General features: G+C 33.1%; 1 protein-coding gene across 1 annotated transcript; it reads right to left on the bottom strand.

The window, feature by feature from the left end:
- Positions 1-7,564: 7,564 nt before the first annotated feature.
- On the bottom strand, positions 7,565-20,498 carry LOC134694468 (uncharacterized). The gene is made up of 5 exons (XM_063555479.1): positions 20,481-20,498; positions 17,764-17,857; positions 16,048-16,069; positions 14,858-14,954; positions 7,565-7,600 (listed from the first exon to the last, which is right to left on the bottom strand). The coding sequence occupies exons 1-5, from the start codon at positions 20,496-20,498 to the stop codon at positions 7,565-7,567; spliced, it is 267 nt and encodes an 88-aa protein (XP_063411549.1).
- Between the last annotated feature and the right edge of the window lie 1,178 nt (positions 20,499-21,676).

Genomic DNA, 21,676 nt, shown 5'->3' with positions numbered 1-21,676 from the left:
ATATATATATATATTTTTTTATGATATTGTGTTTATATATTCTGTTTTACATTAAAAAAGAAGTCGACTCCTTAATTCAAAGTTAGCCCTTAAGGGCATACGATACAGTTTTGATCCTGTATTTACAGCTTGATGAACATTTCCATAAAGGCTATTTTTTTGCCTGATTAAATCAAATATGTAATAAAGAATATACCCTCATGTGCTACTGGAGTTAAATGAGGTCGAAATTTGTATATTTGCTCAAAATTCGAATTTGTGCCCGTATTTTTCCTTTCGGAAGAAAAACATAACTTTTTTGTTTCAAAAGACAAACACAAATTGTTTGTTGTTAAATAATTTGAAATTTCTGTATTTTATAAGTATCCTAAAAATGTATGCATTTTGTATTCAGAAATAACTCATATGTATCAAATGGTCATGAATTGAGAAAAAAACGTTTGACGTCGCGAAAATAACATTTTACGATAGAAACGTCATTACCTCCCCTGTATCTGTATCGTATGCCCTCAACAAAAGAACTTTCTGATTTACTAGAATTTGAACATTTACTTTATAACGATTAGCATATTACTAGACATTACACATGTTAACTTAATAGATTTGGGAACTTTTGTTTCTTTATTAAAAACATTTTTTTCTAAAGTGAAATTATCATTTTTTTCCGATCAGAAAAACATAGTTTTTATAATTCCCATTATAGATACTGTCTATTATTCTGATTATATGTATGCAAATTCATCTTTTAATGTGGCTTTACTATTTTTTCATTCACAGTCAGAATGGGAGAGTGCTCATCTTTTTTATATATCTTCTTCACAATTTTGGCAACTCTCTACGTCAACGGTGATGAACAACCAGTGCACGTTTATTGCTCAATGAATGCAATAGGTCAATATTCAAATCGTAAGAAACTTCAGTATGTTCATTGAAAGTCTTGGGTCACTGATTTCCGGTTTTTGGTGATGACTTGCACCACCATCACGATCATCACCAATCAATAATTTCTCTATCTTACTACAGTCGGTACATTCTATGCAACAATTCCGTTGTTATTGATGACTACTCGATACATTTATTTATACCTTGACAATTTTCAATAGTTATAGCATGTACATGTATAAAAAGAGTCTGTTTAGCAAGTATTTATTTTTCAGCCTAGCTTCAATGGGTGTGAAGATATACATATGGACAGAAGGAGACGAAAATGTAGGACATGGATCAATGACTTTGAGTGATGGAATTACCCACATAAGCTGGTGGCCAAAGAAAGACAAAGAAATGACTGCCAACCAAAGTTGGGTACGTTTGATTTTAGGATTGTCGACACTCAATTTTAAACAGTTATCCATGATAAGAACTATTTCAAGTATTGATTCATGAGTCTAATCAACATTTTTTTTCAATCTAAACTAAATTTTAAAATTCAACATTGTATTTTCAATTTTCAAGGCTATTATGTCTTCTTCCGGCGATTGAAACCTTGTATAAATATTGTGCATGCTTGACTTTGTGGAATGTATAAACTCCAGTAACAATTGGGATGTTAAGTCTGATACCTTATGTAAAGAGTGTAATGATTTCTGCAGAAACGGCGACTACCGACAACTTTTTGAACGATTTTAATGTCACATGATGCACGGATTAATATTTCAACATACATGTAGTCTTGATTTCCTGTGCCATTAAAACAATCTCCCTTCTTACTCCTGTTACTTATTGGTATCTATTACAGGACCTACCTATTGCAAAATTGATAGATTTTTTCCTGAAATATGAATTTAAAATTTGCCATTATCAAACATTTACTATAACTATAATATACAAACGTTACATAGATGATTTAAAATTGCATCTTTGACATAGCGTTCATAACTTAGCTTCGAAATTTACATTAAATAGCCAACACGTGATAAAAAGGTTAAAAAGGTTAATTAGGTCTTTCCACTTTTCGTGGAAAGACCTTTTGTTTTTCTTCTGATTATTTTTTTTTTTTTTTTTTTTTCTTCTGCCGTCTGAGATGCTTTTTTGTCTTACAACATATCAATTGGATTTTTTGGCCACTGATGTTGTACAGTAATGGGGGTTTCAAAACTCACCCTATGTGACCGAACAATTATTCTTATAGGAGTTATCTCCCCGCGTCCCCTTTTTCTTGTTATTGCTATATCTCTAAAACCGTAAAAGATTTTAGCAAACTGTTTTCAACAAATGGTTTGTCTACTCTTAGGAATGATTTAGTTTATTTTGACTTGAGTGATCGGAAGACATCTTATGAGAGTTATTCCCCTTTGAAAATTTAAGATAAGCGATTTGTTGGATGAATTCATACGTTTTAAGTCGTAGAGGCCTACAGTCTTTTGATATGAAGTCCTTGGTCCATTTGAAGGTAATTGAGGTCAAAGTCAAAGGTCAAGGTCATGTTCTAAATTTTGAATTTTACTTGTTATCGTTATTCCAGAGAAACTGTGACAGTAAATGATATGATGTGTTTGCCAAATAACTGTTTACAATTAGGCGCAACTTCAATCTATTTCAGTCAAAGTGTTTTGGTTAACCCTTATAGGAGTTTTCTCCCCTTATGTATTTCAAATCAGTATTTCTCCACAACCATATAAGTGATTGACCTCCGGTCTTCCGTTTTGAGTTCACTAACCTATGACCTTGAAATTGAGATCAAGGTCGAAGGTCAAGGTCATGTAATAAATTTTGAATTTTGCTTGTTATCGTTGTTCAAAAGAAACGGTTACAGTTAATGGTATGGTTTGTTTGCCAAATTACTGTTAACAAAAAGGCGCAACTTCAACCTATTCAGTCGAAGTGTTTTGGTTAACCCTTATAGGAGTTTTCTCCCCATATGTATTTCAAATCAGTTTTTCTCCACAACCATACAAATGATTGACCAGCGGTCTTTTGATTTGAGATCACTGACCTATGACCTTGAAATTGAGGTCAAAGTCAAAGGTCAATTTGACGTTCTAGATTTTGACCTTTGCTAAAAATGAGTTTTAGATCATAATAAAACAATTAAGTCTTCTGCATATACCTATTAATCTTATTTTTTTATATCAATTTGATGAACCGAATTACATCAACAAGGAGTGACATTTTCTAACATCGACTTTTAAATTTCATTCTTATAATCGAGGTGGAAAGACCTTCAATTGTTCTCTGAAGAATTGATTTTTAATAATGTATCCTGATGACATGTAGTTTGAATTCAAAGTAACGGTAACTTCTGCTCACATGGTCGTGTATTCGATTATTCTATTGACGTCATTTAATATGCGTTTTCCAAGGTTTTTTTTCAGCAGATTTGTTGGTTTTTCTTAGGTAGGGTGGATGGTGATGGGAGAGGAGGGATGTGAACGTGTCGATGGAGAATTTAATGGTTGGGTGGTCGTCCAAATGTCAATATATTTCAAATCGTAACACGTCCACTGTCTTTAATAAATTTAAAATGAAAGTGGGAATATGTCAAAGAGATAACAACCCGAACAAACAACAAACAATAGCCGAAGGCCACCAATGGGTCTTCAACGCAGCGAGAAAATTCCACACCCGGAGGTAGTCTTCAGCTTGACCCTAAATAATGGCTTATGAGAAACAAATGTGTGAACATCATTTTATTTGGAGTTGGTTAAAAAGCTATGACAAAAAGAATATATATTTGTTGCATTTTACTTTTAATAGAATGCGTATAAAGGGTTGATGATTTTATTATAAACCCTAAAATCGAACTCGATTTACCCATGTAAATATAACAGCGTCGACAAGTAATTATTTAAAAGTTATCCCACAAGAATGCGGTTTGTCATTGTAAGATCACCCCGATGGCCGGAGGCCAGAGGGTGATCTAACACTGACACACCAAGTCCGAGTGGGATAACTATTTTAGATCCCAGCTGTTTTAAATCAGACGAAAAACGATTTACGATTCATAAAATCTGGTTATGAACACAACGCAACTATTACAATATACTTTATATAATACTATATGATGTATACCCTTTATGACACCCAAATACGATGAGTAGATATCATACAATGTCAACTCGCCCAAATTGCCAATCGACCCACACTATATCGCCTCTTTATAAAAAAAAAAACCGCCCACTCTTGTTTACCGACTCGCCCCACTTTAAAAAAAGTGTAAAATCAAATTGAACAATAAGTCTGAAAACTCACTAAATAACAAAAAAAGGTTTAAACCCCACTATATAAAGGTCTGTCAACTCGCCCAACTTATAAAAAGTTCTTGCTACCTTTAAGTATGTCAAATTTCGTATCCAGTCGTCCTGGTTTAGTGGTATATGTCGTGGCTTGATATGCGAAAGATTTTGAGTTCGAATCCCAGCATATACACTGACTTTTTAATTAATAATAAGTTTTATAGAGGATTTGACATTCCAGCCAACAGAACAAAGGAAAGCATGCAGAACAAAGAAACATAAACTGGGGTGATCTGGGTGGGGTGATTCGGCTCAGATTACCCCTGTTAGAACAATGGAGCTGGGATGTGAAGTTAAATTATTGTTGTAATGAAAAGAAATATCATTTTCCAAAACAAACTAAGATTCATGATTTAAGGTCTTACAAAGTGGAGAACAGACCTGTAATAGATAATGCATGTTTTAAGGTTTTACTTGAGTAGAACACACCGAGGGGTGTCAAGGTTGATCAAATGAAAGACCGACCGTAGTGAGGTATTTCTGTGGGCAATGCTGACAACCCGAGGTGTGTTCCACGACATGACTAACCTTAAAATGTGCATTATCTGACAAATATACCGTAAAAAAATATTATGTTTTGTAAAGATTTGCAAATTTTAGCGTCTTATTTAACCGACCACACTTAAGTGGGATTTTCCTTTCTAATACGTTCAGGTTTTAATACGCCCTACGGCTCATTATGAATGCTAAATAAAACTCACTAATTAATCTAGATATATGAACCTTAGAAATTATTTTCAATACTTAATAAAATTATAACAGTAACTGCATAAATTAAGACACAAACGAATTGTTACCATCCGAAAACGGTGTATGAAAAATACAAGCAATTTATTGTATCAAGTTGAACTTAGTTTATGGAAAGGGGGTGCTATGCTGTTGTTGTTTTTTTTTATATTTGTAATGACATTTCTATCACGGACAAGTGGTTATTTTTTCAACAATTTTAATTGAATCGAATGAAATTTTTACATTTCTTTTTTTATTTGCAATACATACTTTTGTACGTAAATGTTGTATTAGTTGATCATTTGATAGAGTTTAAGGTACACATGAATTTAATAAAGTTAAGAACTGACAGGAAGAAAACATGAAATTTTGATACATGTACATGTAACACGAAAACGAATATCAATACATGAAGGCCACAGTATGATTTCCTATTTAGTGTGTATCGTTCTGAACATGCATAAAATATGCGCCATTGGACGTTAAGCATGCAATCAATAACCAATCAAACTATTAAGTGTGAATCAACACAAGATTTTCGAAATCTTAAACACAAATATGTAAACTCTGGCTTTATTTTAAGGTATTATTAAAGTTTGACATTAAAATTCATCTTCTATGTATAATGATATCTCTGTATTGTATCGATAAGTTTACAAAACTTCACGTTATTTGTTTCTATAATTGAAATGCTGGCAATGACATTTTGTTTTACTCCTATCATAGATTGAACTTTAAATATAAATTCCCAAATCGGCAACAAAAAAACTATCAGACGAATATAATTTTGAAGTATATTTATCAAGGAAAATAATGACCTCATTGAAACAAGGTATCGTCCGGATTGATTCTTCGAAAGAATTACCTATCGTTCAGAAGACAATAACACCATGTAGGTATATAATTTCGTGTAGTGAAATGATAGTGTCCATAAGATTATTTGATTTGATTGTTATATTGTCCATACAATTCTTCATTTGACTGTAATATAGTATCAAAAGCAAAGTTCATAAACCATCTATATATTGCCGTTTTATACACATATAAAAGCAAAAGTATTTAGGTAGAACTTTGCCCGGTTGAAAATTGAAATCTATGAATCATATTTTGCAAACGTCTTTACATTGACTTTATAGACATCCGTGGAAGCTGAACCAGCAACTTCTTATGAACAGGACGTGGAATGGGAAGGACAACCAGCTGATTTAATATACGAAATTCCTTCCGGAAAACTTGACGAGGCAGCTATAAAATCTTGGTGGAATGAATTCAAAACAACCAACAGATATCACATTGTTTTTAAGAATTGCTGCAGTGCCGTATACAGCGCTTTGCAGAAAGGTGGCGCTGAAGAGATAGTATCGTTTCCGATGTCTTTTCTTTCAACACCAGCAAATCTGAAAGAATATGCTGAGGCTCTACAGAAAGCTACAAGAAAATGAACATTATAAACAAATGAAAAGGAACCCGCTGATTATTTTATTTTATGAAAAGTCATTATATAAGATCGTTGCATAACTTCCTTTACAGTATTTCGAAAACTGTTATTGTAAACATAGAAAACTGACTTCTAGCAATATCAATTTCGATAGCCACTCATGTCGTTAATCAATCACATTTTGTATCTAATATCGAAATACCAAATGATTTAGTCTAACTCTCCCTACACCCTTCAAAAAGGACACCCAACATTATATACTTAAACAGGTTAAAAACTCGAAAATGATGAATCGAATAGGATGTATTTATTTTACATCATCTAATCTACAAAAGCAATTTTATTATTTGTACTGTAATTATCACAGAAATATAATATATCTAGTTTGAAATACATTTTAAGGGAAGATATGATTTAAATTATATATTTTTTGTCAGTTATTTTTGTAAATTTAGTTTTCTGATCTTAACATATTTGTTTTTGAGTTATACGAACATTACATGTCTTAAAGACAAGTAACAATTCTGTTGAACATGAACGAAGACTTTGACTCATCGAGTTCTTAATTTTATATTCAACTGTTGAACAATTTGAGACTACAACCCTTATAAATCTTAAAGCAGAATTCAAATATTGCCCCACAGAGGGCTTAGATGAGATTCATTGACTCGTAGATATCTTTTTGTTGTAAACACAAGGTTAACAATTGGCAAACAATTTTAGTGTAGGGAAACTTACAATCTAGGTTTGAATCAACATTTTGGTTGTGTAAATGAACTTAAGTTGGAAAAAAGTAAAAGTACAAAAAAGAGTGAACTCCGAGGGAAATTCAAAACGGACAGTCCCTAATCAAATAGCACAAACACATCAAACGAATGGATAACAACTGCCATATTCCTCACTTGGTACAGACATTTTGCTTATGTAGAAAATGGTATATTAAACATGGTTTTAAAGCTAGCTAATTATCTCACTTGTATGACAGTTGCAATAAATTCTGCTATATTGACAACAAAAAACTTTGATATCAGCTGATTGCAATGTAACTGGAAATAACAGTAACATTATACCTGGCCGTTTTTCATAATTTGGCATGAAACAATGGAGTAAATACATACAGTTTTATCAAGCATGCTATGATTTAACATACCATCCTGTATCTATGTTAAACAATGTTGTATGCATCCTCTAAGTCCTTGATCTAAAAAAAAATGTTATTTGTTGTTATTTACGAAAAAATGGTCAGTATAAAAAAATCGTAATAGATATAGGAAGATGTGGTGTGAGTGCCAATGAGACAACTCTCCATCCAAATAACAATTTAAAAAAAGAAAACCATTATAGGTCAGCGTACGGCCTTCAACACGGAGCCATGGCTCACACCGAACAACAATCTATAAAGGGCCTCAAAATTACTAGTGTAAAACTATTTAAACTTCACCAGTTCTCTTATTCATATGAGTTTGTATTCTATTGTGTATAGCCATGAAGCCAACAACATAACGTATTTGAACAAGCTTAACTATTTGGGATGATAACTTTTATACACATGTATTCTTTTCAGGCCATCAATGGATAGTTACAATCTCTTCTTTCATATGTACGTTTCCTACATTTTAATTGCTCAAATAGAATTCTTACATTAATCGCTGTGATGGCTTCGACATCTATGATTATACGTAGTAAATAGAATTGTTCGTTAAAATTGTTTAGAGAAAAATAAAAAGAACTATGAATTAATCAAAGTTTTACAAATGAGACTGAATGATCATTTCGTAAGTTAGGACAGCTGGATTGTAACACAACCAGATATGGTGCGTCCTTTACAATCGACATAACACTTATTCATGTTATTATGGACATAACAATTCATATCCTGTTGCAATCACTGAAACTAAACTATCCCCCTGATGACCAACTATACTTACCTTGGATTACAGAGGAAATTAGACACTTCATTTGACGATATATTTCGCTTAAATTATCATTCAACATAAAAGAGGGGGCTTAGAATACAAGAGTGACATTCAAACTCATAGATAAAAAATAAACTGACAACGCAGTGGCTAAAAAAAGTCAAACAGACATAATAATAGGACACAACCACATTTGTCTTAAAACGAAACTTGATATATCTCAATTTCTAAATACAAACTACAGAGGGGTCATGGTTACATACAATAGTCATATAACTATCTTTCAAATGAGGTAACAACAAACAAAAATCACTGACAGTGTTTGTTTCATCTAATAATTTAGAATACACCGGGATATATATATATATATATATCTAACTCGTCTAAACATCAACCTAACAATGTTAGATCTGTAAATTTGCTTTCGCAAATTTTTGGTTCTTCCCTCGCCGGGATTCGAACCCATGCTACTGTGATATCGTGACACCAAATCGCCTGCACTGCAGCCGTCCCGCTAGACCACACGACCACCTGGGCTCTCTATAAAAAGAGCTTTCGGTGGCCATATGTTACCTTTCCACGTCAGTTTTAATCTAGCGGCGTACTACAGTACATGATATATAAGGCATGAAGATGTTATTGTTACAGATCAGCTAAATTATCTATAGTAAAGGATCCTACAAATTAATGTAAGATACAGTCACAGAAAATAATTATATTCATAAGTACGTCTGAGTCAGTGACAACCCTACAACAGATGTATCCATCGGATCGCCATCAATGATGGTGATACATGGCTGTGTACATAATGTATATACAACTCGTCTAAACATCAACCTAACAATGTTAGATCTGTAAATTTGCTTTCGCAAATTTTTGGTTCTTCCCTCGCCGGGATTCGAACCCATGCTACTGTGATATCGTGACACCAAATCGCCTGCACTGCAGCCGTCCCGCTAGACCACACGACCACCTGGGCTCTCAATAAAAAGAGCTTTCGGTGGCCATATGTTACCTTTCCACGTCAGTTTTAATCTAGCGGCGTACTACAGTACATGATATATAAGGCATGAAGATGTTATTGTTACAGATCAGCTAAATTATCTATAGTAAAGGATCCTACAAATTAATGTAAGATACAGTCACAGAAAATAATTATATTCATAAGTACGTCTGAGTCAGTGACAACCCTACAACAGATGTATCCATCGGATCGCCATCAATGATGGTGATACATGGCTGTGTACATAATGTATATACAACTCGTCTAAACATCAACCTAACAATGTTAGATCTGTAAATTTGCTTTCGCAAATTTTTGGTTCTTCCCTCGCCGGGATTCGAACCCATGCTACTGTGATATCGTGACACCAAATCGCCTGCACTGCAGCCGTCCCGCTAGACCACACGACCACCTGGGCTCTCAATAAAAAGAGCTTTCGGTGGCCATATGTTACCTTTCCACGTCAGTTTTAATCTAGCGGCGTACTACAGTACATGATATATAAGGCATGAAGATGTTATTGTTACAGATCAGCTAAATTATCTATAGTAAAGGATCCTACAAATTAATGTAAGATACAGTCACAGAAAATAATTATATTCATAAGTACGTCTGAGTCAGTGACAACCCTACAACAGATGTATCCATCGGATCGCCATCAATGATGGTGATACATGGCTGTGTACATAATGTATATACAACTCGTCTAAACATCAACCTAACAATGTTAGATCTGTAAATTTGCTTTCGCAAATTTTTGGTTCTTCCCTCGCCGGGATTCGAACCCACATATAATACAGATCTAACATTGTTAGGTTGATGTTTAGACGAGTTGTATATACATTATGTACACAGCCATGTATCACCATCATTGATGGCGATCCGATGGATACATCTGTTGTAGGGTTGTCACTGACTCAGACGTACTTATGTATATATATATCTATATATATACATATTTATTCTAAAAAGGGATACAAGAATTAAAGAAATGAATACAATAGTTCTTCTGGTGAGAGTTAAATTATAAAGTAATACATCCTGCTTCGGGCACACTGATTAAAAAATATCAAACCTGGTTAAAAATAGGATTTTCTATTTACCTGTAAAACACACCTGTACTAAGGTAATCGAACTTATTTACTTGATTAAAGTGTTTCTTGTTTTCCATGAATTTAATTATGACAAAACGTATTCAAATTTAGTTACAAAACTTGTGCTACTGCATGTTTGGAATACATTTTGTTTTGTTCAAGGTTACCATGGATGTATATGAAAGTTGTATTATAATCATTACTATTATTATTGTATTAAATTCTTGGTTTTTCATTCAAAGTTAAATTTAAACATTTATTTAGTTGCTTTATAAACTATTTTATAAATGTTATAATTCAATCGAATTCAATATCATTTAGGACATTTGAGTAATGAATAAAAGTTCTAGTATGAACATAAGTAATGTGTATAGAAAAATTTTCCTAAAACTTAAATCATGACATGATATTTTTATAACCCAAACAGAAATATATTCACCGTTTTTTATTCTAATTTGTGATTTAAATTGTATATATATATATTATACCAGTTCCTAAATTGAAGTAATGCAATAGATAGACGGAGAGTCAGAAGATGTAACCAAAGAAAATAAATAAAATGACAATAATACACAAATAACATCAGACTACTAGCAGTTAACTGACATGCCAGCTCCAGACTTCAATTAAACTTATTGAAAAATTATATTTTCATCATATGAATATCAGCAAAATCCTCCCCGTGAGAGGTTTAGTATCATACCATCATAACATATATGAGAAGAACATAACATAATGTGTACACTAGTTTCACATTAAATTTGTTCACATCTATCATGTCTATACACCTTGTTTATTTACCTGTACATGTATGATTTGTTCACACTTTTAAACTATATGTCATTGAAAAAGAGGGACGAAAGATACCAAAGGTACAGTCAAACTCATAAATCTAAAATAAACTGACAACGCCATGGCTAAAAATGAAAAAGAAAAACAGACAAACAATAGTACACATGACACAACATAAAAAACTAAAGAATAAACAACACGAACCCAACCAAAAACTAGGGGTGATCTCAGGTGCTCCGGAAGGGTAAGCAGATCCTGCTCCACATGTGGCACCCGTCGTGTTGCTTATGTGATAACAAATTCGGTAAATAGTCTAATTCGGTGGGTCACATTCATGAAAGGGAAGGGGATTGTATTTACAACATAAGGAACATATCCGACATCATTTGTGAAACGGTTATTCACTAACGGTCAACCAACTCGTGATGGCGTCCGTAAAATTTACGAAGGGATGATATCAACTTCATCATTTGGAACTCTTGGTTTAATAGCTTCCTTGTGACCAGCAATCCTCTATCAAGAAAATCATGATAGGAAATGCAAGCACGGGAATATCGTATCAGTTGGGAGATATATACCCCGTATGCAGGTGCTGCTGGAATGTTGCTACTGAGAAATGGAAAGTTCATAATTGGAAAGCTGAAATCATCTCTTTTGTCGTAAAGTTTTGTTTTCAACCGACCCTTATTGTCAATTTCTAGATGTAAGTCAAGATATGAGGACGACTTAACTGTAGTATCCTTTATCTCTAGTTCGATGGGATAAATGCGTTCCACATAGTCACCAAAATTTGAATTATTTAGTGAAAGAACATCATCTATATAGCAGAAAGTAGAGTTAAAGGATATTGCTAACTTCTTATCTTTCTTCCTAAGAAGTTCCTGCATGTAGTCAGCCTCATAACAATAAAGAAACAAGTCTGCAAGTAGAGGGGCACAGTTTGTTCCCATTGGAATGCCGATAGTCTGTTGAAAAACTCGTCCTCCGAACGTAACAAATATGTTGTCAATCAAGCAATCAAGCATCTTGATAATGTCAGTTTCAGAGAATTCATTGTTTGAATCAGAGTGATCCTTTATCCCTCCCTAAGACAAGATAGTTGTATCTACGTTGGCCATTTTTGTTATGAAGCAAAGCAATACCAACTCTTTCAATTTTTCTTTTAGTTTGGAATGTGGAATACTTGTGTAAAGAGTAGAACAGTCAAATGTTTTAATACTGCTGCAAGATGAAAGAGAGTTAGATTGTGTGTACTCTAAAAGATCTTTGGAATTTTTAAGTATCCACATCTGATTCACGCCACCTCTAAAAAAAGGCAGTTTCACAATAACTTTAAAGCCCGTCTTTCATTGCTGATAAAATTATTGTTAATGTTCATTACGTAGAACTGAATGCCAATTTTTCGGACAACTAATCTAGCAGTTAAGGAACGACCTTTTGAATTAAAAAAAGGGTGGGGATTTTTACTTGAAAATAGTCTGACCCCTAATTTGATAAAAACAAAATATTCTGAATCCAGAGTTGCCCCATTCATTATAGTGGTAAATATTGAAAAAAAAAGAATATGTGATTGCTAACATCGAAAAAACTGAATAAAAACGTTCACGTGAAAAACATTCTGGCTCCGAAAAAAAATATATACCCCAACCCTTTTTTAACTTACGTGGTTGCTCCTTTATGAAAGCAGTTTTGATGATTTGCTGTAGTTTAACGATACTAAAGATGTCTCGATTGCGCATTTGAAAAAGTAGCAGCATGCTCACATACGAAGAAAAAGGATTGAGATGTAAAGGATCACTACATTTCTATCTTTTCTGTTGGGTTCGAATGGTATTTCTTCTCTAAGAAGTATTTAGCAAAGGGAGGGGTTAATGTTTTATTTTCTTTTTTCAATTGTATTTTAACGGATATGAGATAGTAGACAAACAATACAATTACCTCACACTTTTTTGGTAATGCATTTATGAGTGAATCATTGTTTGAGTAAATACCAGTGGCAAATATTTCCGTGTACGTTCAGTCGAATTATGTGTTCGGCAATTATGTGCTTTGAGTCTAGGTAAAGCTACCTACAGGTTATATCAAATTATTCAAAAGTCGTTTCTTCCTTAAATATACATGATAAAATCAATGCTCTAAATGGCTAGTTTTGTGTACACTTAACCTACACAAGGCCTACATTGACTATCGAATACATGTAGACAAAACATGATTTACACTACATGTAAACATTGAGTTATAAATTGGAACGTATTTGTGTTCAGTTTACGTGTGAGTTACACTAACACAACACCGAGAATATGTGATGAAAAAGATGACTATGGCTGATGACGACACACATTCATTCGAAACGACCGATAAGGATAGTCTGCATATTGTCTGCATATTGTCAAGCATTAAATGGAAAAACAGATATACCCATCAAACATCGTGTATTACGCTATTTATCCATTCTCGACAGTTACATTTAAACAATTTAAAACGATCGGCCCTCGCGGCATTAGAAAATTTAAACTTTAACTAGTCGATAAATATCGTATTACATTTTATCCTAGTCCGTAATCAAATAACACGAATGGATAACATCTGTCTTTTTTTTGGGACCAATTATCTATTGAAGGCATGGGATGTCGGTATAGAGGAAATAATAATTGCTAAAGACAATGTCTGGTTGACACCTATTTCTGTACACACTACAGTTAAAACTTTCAAACGTTAGGTTACAGGTGTAATACAATCCGATTATATAAGGACGGATCGCACACATGGAAAGTAGTCGTGTTTCTGAATTAGTACATGCATATTGAAAGAAAAACGGCTTAGGTCAATTGTTCCCGAAGCTGTTGAAATTTGTATTGTTCAATACATCACATCATTTCTGAAAACACAAATATCTTTTGTGCGAAAAAGCTTAAAATTTTGTTCTCAAAATGCGTGATCTGTGTTGGTGCATATGTGATGATTGTATATTCTTATGAAATACTAAATAGGAGAACAAGATACAAAGAGACATTTAAACTGATAAATAGAAAACAAACTGACATCACCATGGCAAAATTAGATGAAGACAACAGACAAACAAAAGTACACAAAACCAAAAAGAGAAGGGTAAACAGATCTTGCTCCACATCTCGTACACTTATTTATGAAGCAAAGCAATACCAACTCTTTCAATGCAACTTATTTATTAAGCATTTGTTTGACATACTTTGCAATTAAATTTCTAACGTTGGAAACCGTATATTTAACACTAGAAATGCATGGGTTTTGTCGTTGAACTGCCTATTACCAATTACCCTTGTCTCATATTCATACCGATAGTGTGAGGTTTATCTATCCCTCCAATGTAAAAACTTCTATTTGTACTCTCCCAAATCTCTGTATTTTGGCATTTCAATCATTAAAGGTTCAGATGGAAGTCCTCCTCCAATTGCATTTACCTTGAAGTCATTGGTTCAGGAAGATGCAGCACTAACAGAAACTGAGTTTTTTTTTCTTTCAATGATAAAACAATATTAATATAAATAGACACGTGACATTCATTTATTGGTAAAGGAGAAAGTACAATTATTTTTCGCAAATAAAACCTGCAGCGTAACAGTCGCAGCAGGCATTATGGAGTAAATAACCACGTGCTCCATGGAAAAACATACAATCCTCGGGTGAAGAAAAGAACCATTTGGTTCCGAAGAATCGAAAGCAAAGTATGTCATTTTTGTCATCTTACCATGCTTAATCCATCTCCAATCACTTATTTTCAGAATGAATTATAAAATGGAATTCAACTTCCAATTTTATTAAAACCATACATGTAGCTGTAAAGTGAGATTTTAAAGTCTTTCTGCAACTATAGTTTTTTTGCTTATAATTCATTTCAGAAAGTTGATAAAAATTTGATTGCTTCTAGGGGAAAAAAAATGTTCCATGTATGGGAAATTTAGGCAACATCTTAAAGACGGGATAAGAGTTTGGAAGCATACAAATGTAGCCTGGTAACATGCACCCTACTGTTCTTTTAACGGTTTTTGCAACACATGCTGTTAATTTGGCCGATATTTATTAACGCCAAAAATGAATGCATTTGCGCTACAACCATTTGCACAAATGCTTTTTCTGATGGAATAGGAGATCGTTTTCCTTCTGTCAAACTTTATGTTGTCAACGATATACAAATCAGCTTTATATGTAGAGAACTTTTCTTTTTCTGAACAATTTATTCATCGGTGAGTTTTCTTAATTTTGTAAAGTGTTCAGTTTCATTTCAAGTCAATATGTCAGATATAGTACATAATACATGTATAATATAGGCAAAACGTAGGTACATGTGGCGCAATTTTATTTTATTATTGGCGCAATAGATACCATCAGAAAAATAGAAAGTGGCACAATTGATACCTTTCAAAACTGTAATTGAGGCAAGTTGATTCTGACCGTAAGTGTGATACCCAAAATCAGATCGAACAAGATGAAAATCATACATGTCGGGACTATCTTCTAACAAAGGCGATCATACCTAGAACTAAGTTCATCATATTTTTTTTCAAAAATCGGAATTTAGAAATAATGTTTAACATTGCATTGCTTAAATATTTTCGAAATGCAAACTATCGATTGTATTATTATTTCGACGAGGAACATACAAGTACAGTAAGCACATATTTATTCCAAATTGATTTTCATAAAAGTTCTGTAAAAGCGTTTTCTTTAACTTATTATGCATTTTTACGCGAAATTTTTTATCATTTGTTTTAATCTTCCATGATGTATTCATCATAGAAAAACGCAGTGTGGCATTAATTTAAACACATTCTATTTGCAAAACCACATATTGGATGAGACATACTTGTCAAACACACTGATGAAGTCTTATTCATTTAACAGATATATAACAATACAATGAACAATGATGAATAAGAGCATGCATGCATGACATTTTTTTCTTCAATATTTGTATGAATTGGACAGAAAGAACTAAGTGGTCAAAAAGAAGGGAGAGAAAAGGGTAAATTAACTGAAAAAAGAAATAATTAAAAACACAACAAGGAAATAATACAATAAATACTACTATTATTGCCAACAAAGTTATGAGGAGGACAGATTAAAAATGACATTCCGTAAATTTTACGGACACCAACACGAATTGGTTGACCCATACGATGTATCTTAGTCCAAAATAACTATGGACATTTTTACCACGTGCTTGATTGAGGTTTGTCATTACGTCGTCTGATCTTTTTATTACCGAACGTGACTTATTCCCGAATGTGACAGTTTTGCTGAGTATGAATTCGTATTGCTTTAAGACGTGGCACGGTTCTTTTCCATCCCAAATTAATTTGTTGTATTTTGATGTTGTGTGTGTTGTTGTCATCGGATTTTGTCAAATATCTTAACGTTTGTAGTTGTAAATCGTATTTTTTTCCTGTAGTATTCGTGTGGTATTTTGGGGATAACTACTCATCCAGTTCATTTGGTAGATTTAATTAGACGATATATTTTGTTTGCCGTTTGATCGGAAGAAACACCCACAAAGCTAGATACTACAATTAATTATCTTATTGCTAATACAACTAAATTTTAATAAGTATTATAATTTTCACTGTTATTAGTATAAGTTAGATAAGTCATACAAATCTAATCTTCAATTTCATCCAAATTCTTTCTTTATTTTCGGAACACGTTTTAGAAATTTAAATGTGACGTCACTTTGGGTGTTGCATTGACTATGGCTTACAGAGCTGTGATTTTGTAATGTATTCGTTTTTATTCTATAGCTAGTCACCACTTCAGTTTAATCATGTATATCTATTATATAGTCATTTTATAAAATTTACTAATTGCAAAACAATGTATTATTCTTGATAATAATGATGTTTTTGTCCTAGGCGGATTACTCTGGCATCACAACTTTTTGGAACTTTTGGTCCTCGGCGATCTTCAACTTTGTAGTTGTTATTGCTTTCAAACGTTTGACATCTGAGCATAGTTTTGTGCGGAAAAAATGACGTCTGGCGTATAATTTTTTTTTTAACCTGTTACCTTTTGATGGCTATTATTCGTTTTTTTCTCTGTCCTTTATTTTCTACCATTTATCTGGGTTTTTTTATTGTAACCCTGTCGTGTTATGTTTTCAGTTTAATGTTATAATTAACACTGCTATTAAAGCGGGAGGTTTGGAATGCCACAAAACCAGGTTCAACCCACTATTTGTTTCATAAATGCCCTGTACCAAGTCAGGAAAATGCCCATTCTTACATTATAGTTCTTTTCTGTGTGTTTTATTTTAGAGTCGTGTCTCTGATGTGTCGTAGTTCTCTTATATTTGAAACGTTTCTCTCAGTATATTTTGTTACCCGGTTTGTTTTTTTCGCTATCGATTAATGAATTTTGAACAGCGGTATACTACTGTTGCCTTTATTAATTGACAAGAAAATGAGAGAGATTTATTATCAAACTGAATACAGACTAATCCTTTCCGATTCCAGAATGATACAGACTGTGAACTAGCAACCAATATTTATAACGAAAATTATTTATGCAACAGCAGAAACAACCCTACCGGTATTCATCTTCTTCAATTCATATTTCATTAACATCAATTCTTCCGATGTCTCAAAGTTAGCCATGTATGCACTATGTCGTAAACATATCGCCTGAAAAATCAGTAAATATTATGTTAGTTGACATTGCATGATAGTTACTTTAAATTACTTTAAGATCATTTGAAAATGTATTGGTAGCTTGTTCCTTAATAAAGTTGTATTGTTATATACGAATCGTTTACAGCAGATTGCATTGAGTGTGTAGGTTATATCTTTGGTTAGCTTGCTTGCTAGCTGAACTTCGAAGTCCTTATGAGGACAGGTAACCTACCTTCCTTTAATAGTAGACTAGTCTGACAGATAACCAATTTATCTGTATGTAGGACTAGGCTACTTCGAAAGGAGGGTAGTATACCTTTCCTAATAATGACTTCACATTTCAGATAGCAAGGAAGCCAACTAAAGATATTACTTTAGCCTACACACTCAATGCAACCGGCTGTACGAAATTTAAAGAATCTTAGACATTTTTTTTTATTGCTTTTAAATAAGTCTGAAAAAAATAATCTTGAAAGGTCTTTTTTATCCATTTCAAAGCAGACAAATATATCTAATATCTGCTCAATCTATAAATTACATTAACATAAAAGAGAAATACTATTTCATTAACAGAAGATGTACAAAATAATTGTACTTACTTCTTTGCGGGAAAAAAATCAGTGTGGTGTCCGTTTAAATGTTTAGTAGTTCCCAAATCATTGAATTTCTTAAAAACAATTGCTTTCGTTTGACACAGACTTCGAAGAATGCATCAACCTAGTCAGTAATTTTGTCCGTTAGCACCCGGAGGCGTCCTTCAGCATGCTAGTCGTAAATATGTGTTTTTATAGACTAAGTAATCTATGATTAATTCATTATAGAAAGGAAATTTCAACAGACTTTAAGTTCCTAGTATTTCTGATATTGATCTTAATATAGGACAAGTAGGGATTGTACGAATGCTTCGCATATTCTGACTAGATAATTTTAACAAAAGATAAACCATTTACACATATCAAGACATTAAGTGTAATATATAGAAGTAAGAAGTAGTGGTATGAGTGCCAATGAGACAACTTTCCATCCAAGTCACAATGTGTAAAAATTAAACCATCATAGGTAAAAATACGACCTTCAAAAATAAGGGTTTGCTCACATCGAATATCAAGCTATAATGGTCCCCAAAACATCTAGTCGAGAACAATTTAAACGAAAAAACAAACGGTCTTTTTTTAAACATAATTACCTGCATGACTGCTATGCACCAACACTATTCCGCATATAGCCACAACATAAATCGATTTGGCAAACATACTGAACGGATGTAATGTCAAACAATAAAGTGATTTTTTTTATAATAATGGTGATCATCATCTTTAACTTGGTATCAACTTTCATTTAACTGATGGAAACATATTTTAACAATCGATCTTATTGGACTGAGTATCACATTCCCGTCTCAAATGTCAGGACTACATGTACCTCGATCGATCTTTATTAATGCGATTCTGAGAATCATCATCAAAATCATCGAACGTAACGTGTGACAAAATATTTAATGTTGCTGTAGTTTTTAATGTTGATTTTAAATAAAAGAGAGAAGGGGTTTGGGGCTTCATTTCTGTTTTCTTAATTTTTTAGCTGGAGTCACACATTTCTGATTTTTGCTGCCGTCCTTGACAGAACCATTCCCAATTAAAATTTGTCAAAAGGCTGACTAAAATACTATGGAAATTCAAACTTGATTTAGAATCTGTAAAAATATTGATTGAATCACGAAATCAATCAGATAATGTTCAGGAAGCGTTTCCAACCGAATTTGTTCCATTTTCCCGTTTTCAATCCAATTCTTATCCGATTTGTATCTTTCTCATGGTACACAACGACCGAATATGTCCTGGCAGCGTCCCGATTCTACCGAATGTGATCCGACAAAGATCAGACAATGAACCGATACTGACGGATGATACCCGATAGAAAAATGTCGACAAATTTGGTATGATAAGGTACAGTCGGAATGCAATCCTATCACAGTTTGCTGTACTGCATTGCTTTTTCTGGACTCCGTCGTATTGTTATCTGTAATTGTTGGCAGAAAAACAGCAATGATAAATTTCTCACGATCATGTACGTTCCAGAGTACAACGTCCAGAAAATACATTATATTGTTACAATTTTTAATCCGATATATCAGAAGCTGTCACAACATAATCACGGTATTCAGACTAGACACGATCAGCTGACTTTCCCCAAATGTTGCAGGATGCACCTTACTGTCGAGGATGCCTAGCCGACCTCTCCAGGCTATTCTCGATCCATACAAAATTTGTAACGAACGAAGACGACTTCTTTAAGACATGTTAGGACATTTCAGATCAATGAGGATAGTAATCCGACTTTTTAACTTTTCGTATCTTAGCGCTGTCAGATCTGAAACGGGAGTCATAATCAGCACTGTATGAACACCGCATTATTTCATTTGTCTCTATTCGTTATATTTTTCAAATTCAAATTGGTTTCAGAATATTATGAAAGAACTTCAAGGTAGAATTTTGAGCAGTGATAGAATGTAGTTAAAAATTCCTAAAAGTCTATCATCATCCTTTTGGACCAGGAAATACTACCGTGCCAGCTTTAATGAGAAAAAAGCCAATGCTGACACATGTGGATTGCAAAAGAAATCGCCAGCATTTACCTGTGACATGCTAGCCATATCTTACGGAAAATTACCTCTACATTTTATCTGAGAAACAATTGAATTCACTTGATAACATTTTCATTATTTCTTTAAACAAGTTTTGATACGGATTTTTAAAATCTTTTCCATCTTATTTGTGAACTTATAGTATATATATTCCCTGTACAAAACTGTCATTTAGAATTCAAACTTGATAACTTGTATTCATAATGATTATATACGATGGATTACTTTTTGTCTTTATTAGGAGAGACAGTAATCAATTCATACAAAGTGCGCTAATATTTTTAATCATTTAAGCTGAATGTATTTGTATATCGAATCGGCTGAAACAAAGAAACACTGCATGTGGGTAACCAGCTTAATTATTTGTTTACTGTTTCCCCGTTTATTGCAAAATTTATGGGTTCAACTGACGGCAACAATATCCGGACGACTTAACTTTCGTTTTTCTCAAAAAATATCCCAAACGGAAAAAGCATATGAGAGGATAACACATGCGACTATAAATGCTACCTTTAGGACACAGGGGCATGATGATTAATTTATTGTGGAAGGAAAATAAGCGACACACAAAATAAGGTCTTCTCATTTAATATCATAGATATTTGATTTGGTTCTCGTCTTGAACATGTTGGATATACTTGAAATATGTGTAACGATTTAGACACTCACGACAATTTGTTAAACCAATATCAATATGAAATTTTGAAATTAGACATTTTAAAGAACAGGTTAAATTAATGTTATTAATTAGGAAAAAATTGGGAAAGTCATATTTGTAGTTCATTCTTAATGACTGTAATATTTTTCTGTCTATGTCTAGCAGGTTTTTTTTAAGTGTGCACTACATATTGTTGTGGTTATTTTGAATGGACAGAAACAAATATTACATTCCGTTCTTATGATTTAATTTTAGATTCAATTTTAAACCGGCGTAAATCATGAAAAAACGTTGATGACGTCACGGTCACATGACAATATTATATCTATGAGATGATAAACAAAACACTGTCAGCCAGTAAGAACATAGTACGTTACATCTAAAAATAAATTATATTGTTATAGACAAAAGAAGAAGCAGAACCACAACTTTGTATGAACAAGATGTTGAAAAGGAATGATATTATATACGAAATTCCTCCGGGGAAACATGTCGAGGCAGAAATAAAATTTAAAACAAACAACAACTA

The sequence above is a fragment of the Mytilus trossulus genome, chromosome 13 (genome assembly GCF_036588685.1).
Source record: "Mytilus trossulus isolate FHL-02 chromosome 13, PNRI_Mtr1.1.1.hap1, whole genome shotgun sequence".
Classification (NCBI taxonomy): Eukaryota; Metazoa; Mollusca; class Bivalvia; order Mytilida; family Mytilidae; genus Mytilus; species Mytilus trossulus.
Note: the sequence above shows the minus strand (reverse complement) of the source record. Positions and strands in the feature narration are given on the sequence as shown.